The sequence below is a fragment of the Stenella coeruleoalba genome, assembly GCF_951394435.1.
Source record: "Stenella coeruleoalba genome assembly, chromosome: 9".
NCBI lineage: Eukaryota > Metazoa > Chordata > Mammalia > Artiodactyla > Delphinidae > Stenella > Stenella coeruleoalba.
In genome coordinates, this window is record NC_137155.1 from 57051418 (window position 1) to 57068830 (window position 17413).

The following is a 17413-nucleotide window of genomic DNA, read 5'->3' on the forward strand; positions in this document are numbered from 1 at the left end:
CTGAAGCAAAAATCAATAGAACCTGGAGACTGGACCAGGGAATGGAGACAACAGATATATCTAAGATCACACCAAAGTCCTGAATAAGATAAAGCTGGTACCAGTGACCAGGACAAAGCAGGAAGAGGAGTGAGTGATAGTGTGTGTGTGTGTGTGTGTGTTGGGTGGGAGGGGGACAACCAGTTTAATTTCAGAGTTCATTGTAGTCATTCACCTCTACCTGATCAGAGAATCGATATAACACATTTCTTAATGAAAATGATCTGGTTTTTTAAGAAAAAGATTAAAGGGCATAGGTTACTTCTACCCGACAGTACTACAAATAGAGCTGTGGCGAGCAGTTACAAAATTAGAGGGAAGATAACAGCAAATCAGATAACACAAGCACTTCATATAGAAGCCATTTTAAGGATAATTTCTGTGGTCACTGGGATAAGTATGTCAAAGTTTGAAATGATGGAACTTTTGATGTCTTTTTAAATTACTGGTTTATCTCTGCTTACTTCCAACAGGAATGATGGAAAACTAACTCGTTCCAAATTAATTTTAGAAAATCTGAGCAAATGAAGAATCCACAGATTGAACAGAGTAAGGAGGAATCAAATTGTGGTCAGGAAAGAAAAATGAACATTAGCTGATTCTATATCATCAAGTCAGTGTCACTGCTGTACAAACGTTACCTGCCCAGTCCCAACGGCTCCACAATGCACCACATTGGAGCCCATGCACCCCAGAAGCTCTTGGGCAGCAGCAAATTCTTCTTCGACTCCTCCCACCATAAACGTGAGGTTCCCAGACCGAGCAGCTCCCACACCTGAATAGTTTGGGGGGTAAAGGGATAGAAGAAGAGGGTTACATTTCTTCAAGTGTTTAAGTATATTATAAAATTAGAGAAAATCCTCAAACCAAATGAAAACACCTTGCCTCCAAGTTATATTTATGTCAGGCATAAGCCTCTCTTGGAATATTTTAATTGTCAAGTATCATGCAGGTTACTTATAAGCCAAAGGGGACATTCAGATTCAGTCAAACTCTGCATTCATCTCAAATATTCTGGCACGATCATGGAGTACCATGGGGATTTAAAATGTGAATTTTATTATTCCCATGCATCTCTTATTCTCCTGAGAAACCTATTCAGTAATAGAAAGTATATTAAAAAGATGACCTGTGCCCTGACCAGCACGGGAGCAGCCAGAGGGGTCAGCTGCCCGAGTCTGGATCTGGGGTCTCTGGCTCACTCGCTCGTTCTCTGCACACTATGTACAGATGAGATCTACAAAGAGAGGGACTTGTCTCTTTCTCCCGTAAACAAGTAGGCGTTTCAGATGGAAAGATTCTTTGTAGGTAAAGATTCTTTAAGGTAGGGCTTCCCTGTTGGCGCAGTGGTTGAGAGTCCGCCTGCCGATGCAGGGGACATGGGTTCATGCCCCGGTCTGGGAAGATCCCACATGCCGCGGAGCGGCTGGGCCCGTGAGCCATAGCTGCTGAGCCTGTGCGTCCGGAGCCTGTGCTCCGCAACGGGAGAGGCCACAAGAGTGAGAGGCCCGCGTACCGCAAAAAAAAAAAAAAAAAAAAAGGTTCTTTAAGGTAAAGAAAACAGTTGCTTAGCTAGACTGATTACTCTGATGTGCACTTTCTAATATTATTTGATTTTTCTTTTCCCTCCTGCTATACAGGCACACATAGCTTGAAGATTTTGTGGGGTCAGTTCCAGACCACCCCCATAAGGTGAATATTACAATAAGGTGAGAGTCACATGAATACTGTAGTCTATTACATGGGCAATAGCATTATGTCTATAAAAACAATGTACACACCTTAATTTAAAAATTCTTTACTGCTAAAAATGCTAAGCATCATCTGACACCAAGGTTACCACAATATTTGTCTTTTTAAAATAAATTATTGAAGTATAGTTGATTTACAATGTCATATTAATTTCCACTGTATAGCAAAGTGATTCAGTTATACATATATACATTCTTTTTAAAATTATTTTCCATTATGGTTTATCACAGGATATTGAATATAGTTCCCTGTGCTATACAGTAGGACCTTCCTTGTTGTTTATCCATTCTATATACAATATAATAGAAAAACCCAATATTTGTGAAGAGCAATAAAATGAGGTATGCCTGTACACCTTTTGGGCAATTCATTCTTAGTGATATGTCAGGAAGAAGAAATAAACTTTAACATTGGTTTGGTCACTCCTTAGCAAAGGTTTGATGTATGTTCACTAATGGAAATGATTGGAGAAGCAACTTCTACTTCAGCACAGAAAATATGGCCTAGACTTGTCTTAAAAAGGAAGTGGGGGGGAACTTAACTCATCTAAATTTTTATTAACTATAAAATAAAACCAAGAGCATTATTACTACTTTTAGCATTAGAGAAATCTTCATTTATAATTTTCAAGTTAGGTTTTGTTGTTCACAACCAGGAAAGTGTGTGGAAGAGCTATATTAGTACAATTTTTGCCTTTACAACTTATTTATAGTACAGCTAGGAATAAAGAAACCATAACTGGGGCTTCCCTGGTGGCGCAGTGGTTGAGAATCTGCCTGCCAATGCAGGGGACACGGGTTTGAGCCCTGGTCTGGGAAGATCCCACATGCCGTGGAGCAACTGGGCCTGTGAGCCACAACTACTGAGCCTGCGCGTCTGGAGCCTGTGCTCCGCAACAACAGAGGCCGCGATAGTGAGAGGCCCGCGCACTGCGATGAAGAGTGGCCCCCGCTCGCCGCACCTAGGGAAAGCCCTCATGCAGAAACTAAGACCCAACACAGCCAAAAATAAATAAATAAATTTATTTAAAAAAAAGAAACCATAATTGTACTATGTATCAAACCTGGCCATTCGAATATACACAGCTGCAAGTAATGGCCTACTTTTGAATTTAATTTATTCAATGAATACACAGTTTTTAATACATAAAAAGCCAAATGAGGAGATCCTTATTTCATTCAAATTGTGAATATTTTGCTACTGCCAAACCAAGTAGCCTTTCTATTTTACAGTTCATGCTATTTTTAACTAATTATTGAAAGCAAAAGAAGTCAGCATTATGTCAGCCAAACAGTGTTGGTAGAGGAAGTGCCCACATGTTTTGAAAGCCTGAGATGCTTATATATGGTTAAATTACATTATTTCACAATATTTTCAGACACTGTGGAACTGGTTATGTACAAAAACCCAATTATAAGAAATGCTTTTAATTAACTCATCTGTGTCATTTGAACATTCTGATAATGTTGAAGTTTAAGTGACTGTCATTTCGTTAGTTTCTAATTTACTTCACCAAGATGGTGGGATCATTATGTTTTACAATTATTTTTGCTCAATTTCTATGGCCATTTTAATTTGAACCACATAACCAACCTCACTCTAAATCCTGTTGCTCCGACCTGGAGAAATTATGTAGACGATATAAGTCAAAGCTTACAAACAAATCCAGCACCATCCATCATAGGTCAAGAGCTTTGTATCTAGATTACAGGCTGCTAAGTAGCTTCAGAGAGTCATTTATTAAAGGAAAATTAATGCCGACAATGGTTCTCAGCTGGTTAATCTTTTGACAGGTGTACTTTCTCACGTGTTCAAACATGCACTTCAAAAAGAAGAAATAAGTTACTTAAGAGAAGACCACAAAAGAATAATTCATCTTTTAATTCAGAAGTCTGTGGTATTTCCACTCCTTCCTCCGCTCATTATGGTGGTGTAATTATTTCCAGCTTTATCATAATCTACATTCAAATGTAAGGGTCTGACTAAACTGGGTAATTCTGAAGTTTTGGCATTCCCTGGGACCAAATTCTAACTTTTCATGCATATTCAACCATATGACACTATCAAGGCTAGTCCCATTGCAAAGGCAAAATTAAGAACTAAGTTATCCCCAAATAAATGCAACCATTTTGAGCTTTGAAATAACATATAGAAAGCCAGAACGCTAAAGCTGTGTTAAGACATCTCATGGACTTCAGAAGACATTGTATAGAAATATTTTGATGTCTATGAATAAGAAACCATAAATTACACTGCCACGCCATTTTAATTCAGGTCCACTCCCCAAAATAGGAAAATATAGAATATATAATTAGGCAGCTGAAAGAATATTGGGAGAAGTATTTATTTTACCTTATATTTTAGTAATTGTACATACAAAACCAAAATATGTCCTGTGCTTAATTTTATTACAGCATTTATACACCTTATTAAATTAAAATCTTTGACTTTCTTACCCAATTCCTCCGTGACACCATAAAGCACTCACAAGGTGAGCATTGGGCCATGTTTATGTCAGCATTCCCTTATCTGTCACAGTGCGTGAAACATTCAATAAATAGTTGTTCAGTAAATTAATTTATGAGCATGGAACAAACAGTAAAGGATCTGGAGATGAAATATCTGGTTTTGGGATGTGCTGGCTATGTTATTTGTTATTATAAACAAATTACAAAACGTCTCTGAGTTTCAGTGTATAAAATAGGAAAAGCATTAATAACTTCTTCATAGAGTGGCTGTGAATATATGATGCTGTAAAATATAAAATGCTATTTAAATGTAAGGCCTTACTACTTTATAACCCGAATCTGCAAAGTGGGAGTTTTATCCTCACCTATATAATGCCTTGAGTCCTTTCCTATTTGGTTACCTAAGCCACTGTCTTTACCATGATAATTTTAGCCTCTCTGGCTAAACACTGGCTGGCTTGAGCCAATCCTATAAATAATGGAAGCAGACTGGTCCAGATTAAGAAATACAGGACTTCCCTGGTGGCGCAGTGGTTAAGAATCCGCCTGCCAATGAAGGGGACGTGGGTTCTAGCCCTGGTCTGGGAGGATCCCACATGCCGCGGAGCAACTAAGCCCATGCACCACAACTACTGAGCCTGCGCTCTAGAGCCCGCAAGCCACATCTACTGAGCTTGCATGCCATAACTACTTAAGCTCACGTGCCTAGAGTCCATGCTCTGAAACAAGAGAAGCCACTGTAATGAGAAGCCCGTGCACCGCAACAAAGAGTAGCCCCTGCTCAACACAACTAGAGAAAGCCTGAGCGCAGCAGTGAAGACCCAATGCAGCCAAAAATAAATAAATAAATCTTAAAAAAAAGAGAAATACTAAAGTGGTCCATAGCCAGTGATATTAAGATTACAGTGAAGACCTCTTGTAAAACCTTTCAAAAGCATCATAGCATGGGAAAATGACAAGAATGCTGCATTTGTTTGGTTTTATTCATTCAGCAAAGTTAATATACTAAGAATCAAGCCCATGGTAAGCCCTAGGATTATAGATGAATAACATGTCACTGATCCTTAAGTTACACATCCGTGATCCAGCCCCTTCTCTCCTTAGCCATCACTACCACCTGGGCTGAGCCATCACCATCTCTCACCTGAATTACTGCAATAGCCTCCTACCTTATCTCCCTTTAGCTCTTGCCTCCAAAGTCTATTCTCCATACAGCAGCCAGAGGAATCCTTTTAAAATACAGCTGACCCTTGAACAATGCAGGGGTGAGGGGCACTGACCCCCCGCACAGGTGAAAATCTGAGTCTATTTATGGTCAGCCCTCTGCAGCTGCAGATTCAACCAACCATGGATCGTGTAGTACAGTAATATTTACTATTGAAAAAAATCTGCATGTAAGTACATCTCCTGTTGTTCAAGGGTCAACTGTATAAATCTAGTTCATGTTCCTTCCCTACTCTCCAGACTCCAAAGTGTCCCATCACTCCCATGTAAAATCCAAAGTCCTACAAAGTGGTACGTGATGTGGCCCTTGGCTACCTCTCCTATCTCATTTCATACCATTCTCTTCATTGCTCTCTGCTTTCCAGCCACCCTGGCCTCCTTGCTGTTCCTGAAACAGGTCAAGTAAGTCCCCATCTCAAAGTCTTGCACTTGCTATTCCTTCTGCCTGGAATGTTCTTTTCCTAGATAGTTATGACTTGTTTCCTTTATTTCATTCAGGTTTCTTCTCAAAATTCACCTCTTTAGAGAGGCCGTCCCTGACCCCTCAACCTAACAATCTAAAATGGCATCCTGCCACTCTCCATCCCTTTTTCCTGATTTAATTTTATTCACAGCATTGATTACCACCTGTTTATATTAACACCTCTATTTGTTTCTGATCTGTATTCCCTACATGAAAATTAGCTCCATGAGAGCAGCGACTCTGGCTTATTCACCCCACATTCCCAGTGTCTGGTACATAGGAGATGCTCAGTAAATACAGTATGTATTCCAAGAGAGAAGAGGAAGCAACGGTGAAGGGAAGAGCAAGGAAATGAGTGACTGCAGTATGTGCGAGAGCTGCTCTCCTAGAGACACGAACAAAGCATTTGTCGTTCTAGCAAGTTTTTTCACCTATAAGGTGAGATGATTAGACAAGATTATCACTGAGTTACTTTTAAGCTTTTGAAATTCTGTAATTTGGGATTCTCATGTTCACATACATACACTTTCCCACATCATATTAATACACAAAACTGCAGTACGCTTCATTTTATGCAAATAATATATAAAAAGTTCCAGATTAGAGAAAAGAGATAGAAAATGAATTTTCTCATGTAACGACGGTAATTAAATCTGACAAGCCTAAAGACTTGTGGTTGCCTTTAATGCTTTATCTAACGCTTTCCTGTGATGATGCCGCCCGTGTTTCTCTCTCATGACCCTAGAATCAGAAAAACTGAACTCATTTGTACAGACAAATGAAAAGGCAAATGCCCAAACCATTCAAAATGGGTGGCGGACTACCCTGCTTTTAAAGTGATAGACATCTATCACTTCTCTTGGTAGCAGTTTGATTTCAATCAAGCACTTTATATCTAATCTAAGTCTCTAAGTCTCTCCTCCCCTTTATAGAAAAGGTATCACAGGGAGCCTCCATTATCTAAACTACCTTCCTTCTTTCTTTCCTGCCACTCCTACTAATAGTTGACATAAAAAATGTGACCATTCAAAGTCCATTCCTCAGTGGTTCTCAACCCTGAGAATGACAAAGAAACAGTCCTTGCCCTCAAGGAGTCTGACAACTAGTGTTTGTGGTGGTGGCAGTGCCTGGGTGGGTCTGTATGGAGATGGGAAAAGAGATAAGGAAAACACACAAATATGATGAATAATAAAAGACTGTTGGGTTTCCCTGGTGGCGCAGTGGTTGGGAGTCCGCCTGCCGATGCAGGGGACACGGGTTCGTGCCCCGGTCCGGGAAGATCCTACATGCCGCAGAGCGGCTGGGCCCGTGAGCCATGGCCGCTGAGCCTGCGCGTCCGGAGCCTGTTGCTCCGCAACGGGAGAGGCCACAACGGTGAGAGGCCCGCGTACCGCAAGAAAATAAATAAATAAAATAAAATAAAAGACTGTTAATGCATGCTACAGGAGAGGTATACACATAGTTGTAAGGAGGTTCAAAGAAGAAAATATCAGCAGCAAGTATCTCTTCAGTGCCTTTAACAACTTGCTAGATCTCTGTGCTAGGTACAATTATTCAGGGAATAAGCATATTTTCTAAATCAAAAATTAGGACCCATTTTCTGGTATTAGGAGACTATCTATCTGAAACACAACTATTCCAGAAAGTCCAAAATGTAAGGTCATGATAGGTATAAAACGCAGTCTTTGCCCTCAAAAAGTCTAACACATAATTAGGAAAAAGAGACATATACTCAGAAGTAAATGCCAAAAGGTAGCGTCGTATACCAAGTGCCAGGTGGATGAGGACAATCTCCGCCATATCCCGATTCCCCCTTTCCTTCTGTTTTTCAACCTCTATCATCAAAAGAATAATGATTCGCAGAAAGAGAAAGGGTGAAGAAGCAAATAAGAAATTGTTCTCGGAGAGTAATGGTCTTACTGTTAACTGTCGGTAGGTTTGTGAAAACTTTGATAAGAATACAGGTATTATGAATCCACTTGTAAATTGTGTTCAGAGCAGTTTCAAATAACATGAAGTGAGCAAATAATTTTGTCTGTTTATACAGACACTGAGTTCTGCCTGTTATCTAAATGTACATAATACCCTACCTCTCTTTACAACAGATTTGAGTTTGCTTACTAGAACAAAACAATCAGAAAACTGAAAATCAGAATTAAGAACAAATACCAAAATGAAACCATAAGATTTCACAATGAATTTCAAATACAGATCTCAGTTTTTTGGCAAACCCTATTTGGGAGAGAAATAAAGCAGTCTCAAGGAAAACATAACTTATCCTTGAACTAAATTACATGCTTAAAATATTATTTGGAACTTTATGCAGATGACAGTAAATGAAGTAATGGACAATGTTCTTCATATTTTTACATTGAAAGCAGTGATAATTTTTTCAAGTTAAACTGAGCTAAAACTCAGTTCCCACTTTACATCATTTTCTGGCTAATCTTAGCCTTGTACCTATAATATAAGTCAATATTAATAACCTCATTCTAATATTTACGTTTATCCTAATCTTTGGCATTTTTATTTGACAGAAGAACCAAAACAGGCTTAAGTCTTAAGTTATGCATTAACATGAACGTGACCAGCAGCTGAAGACATTATTCATTATTCCTCACCATTTCTATATAGTCTCACAGTTTCTATTTTTTCCATTAAGTTATTTTTTCTGAAGTACTTAAATGTTTATGTTTCGGCAAAAAAGAGACCTACATAATTCACTGTATCTTCCCCCCTTTTCTTGAGTTGCAGGAAGCAATAACTTTCTCTTCTTTCTCCTTAAATGGTTTCTGATAATTTCATTTTTAATATTCTTCTCAATGAACTCCAACCACTTCTCTGGTTTCCTCATCTACCCCCTGCAACAAAACCCACTATGCAATGCATACTGAAAACCATTTACAGTGGCTGTCATGTGCAATGACTTTGCATGCATCCATGCCTTTCCTGGGCTGTTCCCTCGTAAGAAATTCCCTTCCCTTTCTTCTTTGCCTAACTCCTGCTTACCTTTCAAGACTCAACTCAGGTCAACTCTGAGAAGCAGTGCATGACCATGACCCCCTTCTTCTATTCTTATAACATTCCTAGTGATATCTCTAGTAAAGCACTGATACTAATCAATGATTATTCTGGTGTCTTGATAAGATCCTTATAGGCATGAGCTGTTTGAATCTTAGCATCCAGCATGTGTCTGATAAACATTCATTGTCTTTTTAGGAGGTAGGCAGAGAAGAAATCAATGATCAATAAAATGACCAAGAATAGTAAGACAATGTTTTCTAGCTTATCAAAAAAGCTCAACTTTGGAGCAGCATGATTCTCCACATGTGATAATAGCATTTTCACTTATTGCTGAATAAGCATGCGTGAGCGTTAAGTGCACACGTATGGAGACATTAGAATGAAGACTTAAAAAATGAACTTGTGATCTGAGTTGTGACCTGGAGTGAAGGTCACACCACCTGGACCAGTTACAACACCTCTCAGTCTTGGTTGCTCCATCTACAAATGGTGATATAAAAACACCTGCCATACTTAATTTGAAGCTCAAATGAAAGAATACATTGGAAAGATATTTTACACAGTTATTACCCTGGTGTTATAAAAAACTTAAATATAACAAAAAGTAGATCTACTCAGCTTGAACACGTCGAAGAACTTAGCCAAGCAGTAGCAAAGAACTGAAATATAGAATTTAGCCTTACTGAGAAGCTGAACCAAGGGATTTGACAGAAAAACTATTATGCAAGTGCAGGTAACTTAGAATAACCATTTATAAGTCACAAATAAGGAGATCATTTTCGATCCTATGACTCTTGAAAGAAGTCTTCAAATCCAGAGAAGGAAGAGATGGAAATCTAAAAAGTACAATCGAGTTAGATTTGTCTTTAATACTGTAAAAATCCTGCCACCAAAGCACTCTCATTGATATATAGCAAAACATAGTAAATCACTTAATTTACTCAAAAGAACTTAAATGTTTTAACCAGTCTGCCATCAAAAGAGATCAAGAAGAGGGCCAATGGGACTTGGGCTGCAATGTGAGCCATCTTTAAAATGCAATTGTTCTAATCATTTTCTACAGATGCAGCCTCACAAGGGGCTGCTGTCACAGGGACCATTTACGACTTGTTATGGTGTCTCTATTGTTTACCAGCGACATTCGCTGAAAAAGGCGACAGCTGGGACAGAAAGCTGCTACTCAACGAACAATATAATCTCGTGAAAGTAATCAACAAATTTAAGGGTGTTAATTAACTTTACACTTTATCATGTTCAATTAGTTGTCCTTTCTAGAAAAGATTGCCGTGCACAATCAGTTTAGAGCGTGCCATGTTTGATTTGTAAGTGATCACTGTTTCTGTTTCAGAGTCCATGTCAGATGTTCTCTTGGGTTTTGGTGACACAGATGAATGGCTCTGCACATGTTAGGGGGTGATCTGGTTTAACATAAGCCAGCATAACATAACCCCTTGTTAACACTATTTCTGGCATTATCCAGGCTGGAAATGGAAAAGCAAAAACGTTCACTGCACTAAACAAAGTTTCGTTCGTTTTTTCCTGAAATAAACATAGACACAAATACATGGAGAAATAATCAATTTTTCATCATTATTTTTCAAAATAAGACTTTTCTTTTGAGGGCATGTTTGGGATCATTTCCTCCCAGCAAGATCTCGAAGCTCTGCTACATTATGCACAAAGCACCACTGTATCCTCAGCCTTTACAAAGGCAGATAGCCTTTTCCATGGCAGGTGAACAAATGCTAGGGATGTGTTGTTAAGTACTAGCTGGTGTTAAATTCTAGAATGTGACTTTTAAATCCAGACGCTCTATTTTATAAGTGTGGGAAATCTGCAAGGGAGTATATTAATCTATGAATGCAATGTGTTTTTCTCTTACCTTTAATGCACCTGTTCCTACTTGCTAATAGCATAAGGAAAAGTTCATGACGCAGTGACAATATATTCAGTACTGCATTTTAATGAAAGTCACTGCAGTTCCTCTGAACTGATAAATAAAGCTTTGTATCAAAATATTTCATAAGTCATTGATGCAGTGAACAAAACCTAAATCTGAGGTTTGGCAAAAGGTGTCCATCTATAAGAAAACAGAAGCAACGGACATGCATCTATCTCTTTAAAAACAAAACAAAACAAACAAAACACCCATCTACATAGGATTTTGAAACATCTTCATAAAGCTGCACCTTGCTCTTTCAGGCTAGCTGTTTCCCACATAATACAAATTAAATGCATACAAATAAACTACAGCTGGTCAGCTAGTTATAGCACACACAAGGACAAAGCTGAACTTCTTCAAAATAGAAAAGTTGTTAACTCTGAAAGCTAATAATGTCCTAAGTTAAATATTAAAGAAGGAAATTATAGGCTCTATCTGAAACAGCTGAAACCACAATACACAGCAGCAGAAAACATTAGTTTTCTGCAGAAGATCTGCAGGGAGAAGGGAAGTGGTCGATAGATCCTTAAATTGGAAGCAATAGCCATTCTTCTATCCCAAGTTGGCAGCTGCTACATTTGCAGACCTGGTTCATTATTTACCCATAATGACCATCAAGCTGCAGTCAAAGTCAGATCACAACAACTGTCAGCAGCTCTTTTAATTAGCCTTGTTTGAATTCAGATAAATATCACAATAGACCTGCTTATGCTTAAAGAGCAACAGAATGTTCCGCATGGAGCTGGGCTGGTTTGAGAAGGACCAACGCAGGAAAGAAGCCATCAGAGTGGGGTTTTTAAAGGGTGGGGTAAATTGGAGAATGAAGTGGTTTGCTTTTATTTTGAAAATCACTTTAAAAACCAATTCTCTGACATCCACCCCAGATCAAGATAGTACATAACATTGGATTTGCTATGAAACTCTAGCCTCCTAAAAGCTACATATCTGGAGCCCAAGGAGAAAGTTAATGATGTCTTGGGAGAATGTAATTTTTAAAACTCCATCTTGCAGATAATGTATCTTTCAGTTTTAAAAAAATCATTTTTAAAAGTCAAATAAGAAATCTGGTATTAAACAGCTTGCAGCCTTTACGTCCTTTTATTTTATTTTCTTTACGAGTTGCATAATTTGCAACATTTTTCTGTGATAGGAGTCAGACACTTCCCTGTACATTTTCTATACATTCCTTGCATTCAGCATTAACAATCACAAAGTATAGCAAAGGCTAATAATCCAAATTGAGTAATCCCATCACTGCCATATTCCACAAACCTCTGGGGTTCCCCTCCATCTCCAGCTTGCTTGAGAAGAAACACAAGCATAATGATCATCCGCCCTCTATTTTTTTTTTTTTTTTTTTTTTGCGGTACGCGGGCCTCTCACTGCTGTGGCCTCTCCCATTGCAGAGCACAGGCTCCGGACGCGCAGGCCCAGCGGCCATGGCTCACGGGCCCAGCCGCTCCGCGGCATGTGGGATCCTCCCGGACCGGGGCACGAACCCGCGTCCCCTGCATCGGCAGGCGGACCCTCAACCACTGCACCACCAGGGAAGCCCCCCCGCCCTCTATTTTATAGAGAACTGATCGTTCACATGAGTTCTGCTATAACTTTGGGGGAAGGTAAAAGAAGTGATGGCTGACAAAGAAGGGAGGGTAGACAATGAGGAGGAATAAGCAAAAGGCCAGGTGATAACACGGCAGCAAATCAGAGTAAACTCAGGATAGCAAGAAACTAAAGATTATGAAGGCTGTGCTAACAAGCTACACTCAGCTAACTGGGAATTATCGCCTCCAGAACCCACTGGGGAGTCCCTTGAGAACCTGGACTCTGGAATTGTGGGGCAGGCATAGTTGAAGAGGTGGCACTTCCAAATGTAAGCCAGCCGTAGTCCACTCTGCCATTCTTTCCAGCCCCTTAGTTATTCAGTACCCTTTTGCCACCACTTCTATGTTGCATGATATCATATTAAGAAAGGGTAATGATCAGATCTGCATGAGGATCAAGGACACATTACTGTTTATACAGAGTTTAGATCCCACTTACTATTTCCTTACTGAGTAGAGAAACAATCCTATAGGAAGTAATAAAAAATTATTATATTTGTGGTCAACTTCAAGCACTAAAACCTACAGAACAAAACTTTTACTGAATGCTGTGAGACCAAATATGTGGTAAAGGCCACTACTGAATGTTGACGATGTAAGTGGTATGAGAACTCTGCACTGGTTTCATGAGAATGAATCATGGCAGAAAGGAATGTTTCTTGCCCTACCTTTTTTTTCCCTGAAAGTAAAGAATAAGCCATTATACATCATCCTATCACAGATGACACGACAGCCTTCTCCCTCCTCACCTCTTAATACAAACTACCTCCTGACTACACTCACAGCCAGCAGCTTCATTTCGTTCAGGATGCTGAATACAAAGTCAACTTGTCAGTTCCAAGTCTGGCTCAGCGTACCTGAACCAGGATCTATTCTGTAAGAATACCAAAGAAAACCTCACGTCCGTTAGGATAGCAACTCTAAAACAAAACAGAAATATAACAAGCAATGGCGAGAATGTGAGAAATTAGAAACCCTATGCGTTGTTGGTGGGAATGTAAAACGGTGCAGAAGTACAATGGAGTATTATTCAGCCTTAAAAAGGAAAGAAAGGGGCTTCCCTGGTGGCGCAGTGGTTGAGTCTGCCTGCTAATGCAGGGGACACGGGTTCGAGCCCTGGTCTGGGAGGATCCCACATGCTGCGGAGCAACTAGGCCCGTGAGCCACAACTACTGAGCCTGTGCGTCTGGAGCCTGTGCTCCGCTACAAGAGAGGCCACGATAGTGAGAGGCCTGCACACCGCGATGAAGAGTGGCCCCCACTCGCCGCAACTAGAGAAAGCCCTTGCACAGAAACGAAGACCCAACACAGCAAAAATAAATTAATTAAAAAAAAAAAAGGAAAGAAATTCTAACACATCCTACAACATGGATGAAACTTGAGGACATTGTGCTAAGTGAAATAGGCCAGTCCCCAAAAGACAAATGCTGTATGAGGTACCCAGAGTAGTCAAATTCATACAGACAGCAAGTAGATGGGCTTTCCAGGGCAGAGGGGAAGAGGGAAATAGGGAGGTACTGTTTAATGGGTACAGAGTGACAGATTTGCAAGATGAAAAGAGTTCTGGAGATCGATGATGGTTTAGTATTTGCAACCACTGTACGTTTAAATTAAATAAGTAAATTAATTAGAATACCAAAGAAAATTTTTTAATTGGTGGCATTCTGATTCTCACATACTCCAAAAGATCAGAGTATTTCAATGAGATGCTATTAACTTCAATATAATGAATTTTACAAATCATTAATGCAGTTATGTAGAGAAAATTGAAGACTAGAGTCTTATAACCTCCATTTAAAAAATACACAACAGTTAACGGGAAATAAATAAGTTTACACAGTTGAGCCAAATGGCTCAAAACTAGGATCCTCTAATTTTCAATATTACACTCATTCCACTAGGCCAAGTTGCCCCCCCAAAGAAAAATGCACAAATTCTGATGAGAGGTCAGCTAGGAGTTAAGGTGAAAAAGGACACTGATCAAAACACAAGGTCTAGGATCAAGAACTGGTTAAACTAAAAGCATAGGCTAAAGAAAGAAGCAAATGATTTTAAGTCCATGCAGATTGGTACTTAAATTTAAACCACAAACATGGGAGCAGGGAAAAAAATCCCAATATGTTATACATGGCATATATACACATGCCATCATACATAAAAATAACACCTAGTGGCTTGACTTAGTTGGGGTGAAGGGCAGGCATGTGGAACATGAGAAAATATAAAACAAAGTGAAATGGCTTCAAGATTCAAGAGAAGGCAATCATCCCAAAGATAATACTACTTGGAAGCAGAGTGACGGTTGTCTGATTTGCCTAATTATGAAGCCAGATTTAGGCCAATGGGTTAGGGTTATTTAATCTTCTTCTAACCCAAAGGCATGAGACATGATGGTGCCTTTGTGTGAACTGTGAAAAGGTACCCTTCAGGGCAGATGACCCAGAAAAAGGCAGCCCCTTTGGGTGGCCAAATCAGAAAAAGGCTTCACCTTAAACAGACAGAAGGAGGTGAGAACACCAAGTTTGGCACGTGGAGAGTACACTGAATTTCACCCCCAATTCAGGTCTCCTCAGCAGGGCACGACCTTCAGAGCGTAACACCTTGAGAAGGCACGCCAGACCTATGTTCCAGCTCCAGTTCTGACAGGCCAGGGTTATTCTGGGTAAATCAATTGCTTTGAGCCTTAGAGCCCTCTCCTATAAAATGAATCTCATCTCCAACTGTACCAATCTGTGAAAATGACAAGTCAATCACAGGTAATCCACATATCCATTCAGCACTACTGAACTCCTACTACAATCCACAGCACTAGGCTAGGCAACTTCAAGGCAGGGTTATAGTCCCTTGGCCCCAAAAGCTTCCAATCCAAAAAAGGCCAATCTAACGAGCTCAGCCCTCCTCTCACACAGACCCCAACCTGGTTCTTCCTTCTGCACGTCCTTTCGCAGTTAAGACATTACTACTATCCGCATACACTAGAAACCCCACGGCAACATTTCTCAAGGCCAGTTCCTCAGAACACTACTTCTACAGGATGTTTTTGGATGTTTACAGTGATGTGGTAGCTATGTTGTTTGTTTCTGGCCAGTAAGGTTTCCCATTCTCCTTCTGTTAACAAATCCTGCCTCTCTGGCCAAAGGGTTGGGCTCATAGACAATAAGGGTGCTCCATCCTCAGGAAAACAGTACCTAGTCCACGGGGCCAAGGAAATACAACAAAACCAAGAGTTCTGTCCTGTGTTGCTAAGCTAAGGTTACTGAAGGCCCAGGTGAACAGTGTCTGCAGTAAAAGATAATGAGGTTGACAAGCAAAAGCACAGCAGAAACTAGCAGATAATAAAGACAAAAAAGAGTATTTTAGCCGCATAAGGTGCTCAATTCTAGTCACTAAAACCCTGGCTCTTGAAGCTCTTCTTTCAATTTGAGAGCTACCCCAGTAATTTCCTACCCTCCTGCCCGCAGTCTGTCAAACTGATTAAAGGCTCTGTGGTAAAATACATACTGGGTTAAACAAAGTTAAACAGATACCTAAGAATTTAAGGGCTTACTTTAATATGCAGATATGCACTTTGAATAGTTCCAAAAGGGGGACAAAGAATGCATCATTTCTCAAATTTATTTGAATACAAAAAAAGAGACCTCCTCAGAATTAGTTTTCTCAGGAAATGCTACTTCAGTCATCTGACTTCTTTTTAACTGTCTATATCCAGCTACTAATTTCTGTCGATTCTGATCTGAAATTTCTATTTTGGTTAATATTTTCTCAGTGTGCTTTCTCTCCCCTTAATGTTTAATCTTTTTGTATAGTTTTTTTTTTCTTACTTTCTTTCCTTTTTTTTTTTTTGGCCACACAGCTCGGCTTACAGGATCTTAGTTCCCAGACCAGGGACTGAACTTGGGCCCTTGGCAGTGAGGGCATGGATTCCTAGCCACTGGATGCCAGGGAATTACCTGTTTTCTTTTTTTAAAAGATGTTTGGTACATGACTCTTTTTGAATTATGGTTTTCTCAGGGTATATGCCCAGTAGTGGGACTGCTGGGTTATATGGTAATTCTATTTTTAGTTTTTTAAGGAACCTCCATACTGTTTTCCATAGTGGCTATATCAATTTACATTCCCACCGACAGTGCAAGAGGGTTTCCTTTTCTCCACACCCTATCCAGCATTTACTGTTTGTAGATTTTTTGATGATGGCCATTCTGACTGGTGTGAGGTGATACGTCATTGTAGTTTTGATTTGCATTTCTCTAATGATTAATGATGTTGAGCATTCTTTCATGTGTTTGTTGGCAATCTGTATATCTTCTTTGGAGAAATGTCTATTAAGGTCTTCTGCCCATTTTTGGATTGGGTTGTTTGTTCTTTTGATATTGAGCTGCATGAGCTGCTTGTAAATTTTGGAGATTAATCCTTTGTCAGTTGTTTCATTTGCAAAATGTTCATTGCAGCTCTATTTACAACAGCCAGGACGTGGAAGCAACCTAAGTGTCCATCAACAGATGAATGGATAAAGAAGATGTGGCACGTACATACAATGGAATATTACTCAGCCATAAAAGGAAACAAAATTGAGTTATTTGTAGTGAGGTGGATGGACCTAGAGTCTGTCATACAGAGTGAAGTCAGAAAGAGAAAAACAAATACCGTATGCTAACATATATATATGGAATCTAAAAAAAAAACAAAAAACAACTGGTCATGAAGAACCTAGGGGCAAGACGGGAATAAAGACACAGACCTACTAGAGAATGGACTTGAGGATACGGGGAGGGGGAAGGGTGAGCTGGGACAAAGTGAGAGAGAGGCATGGACATTTATACACTACCAAACGTAAAATAGATAGCTAGTGGGAAGCAGCCACATAGCACAGGGAGATCAGCTCGGTGCTTTGTGACCA

General features: G+C 39.7%; 1 protein-coding gene across 2 annotated transcripts in view; it reads right to left on the minus strand.

Moving 5' to 3' along the window:
- Nucleotides 1-17413, minus strand: part of HIBADH (3-hydroxyisobutyrate dehydrogenase) — a 132958-nt gene that overhangs the window by 41803 nt on the left and 73742 nt on the right. For both annotated transcript variants that reach the window (XM_079931869.1, XM_079931868.1), the window contains exon 5: nt 681-814. In XM_079931869.1, coding sequence (XP_079787995.1) covers nt 681-814 — 134 coding nt within the window. The remainder of the gene's footprint in view (nt 1-680; nt 815-17413) is intronic.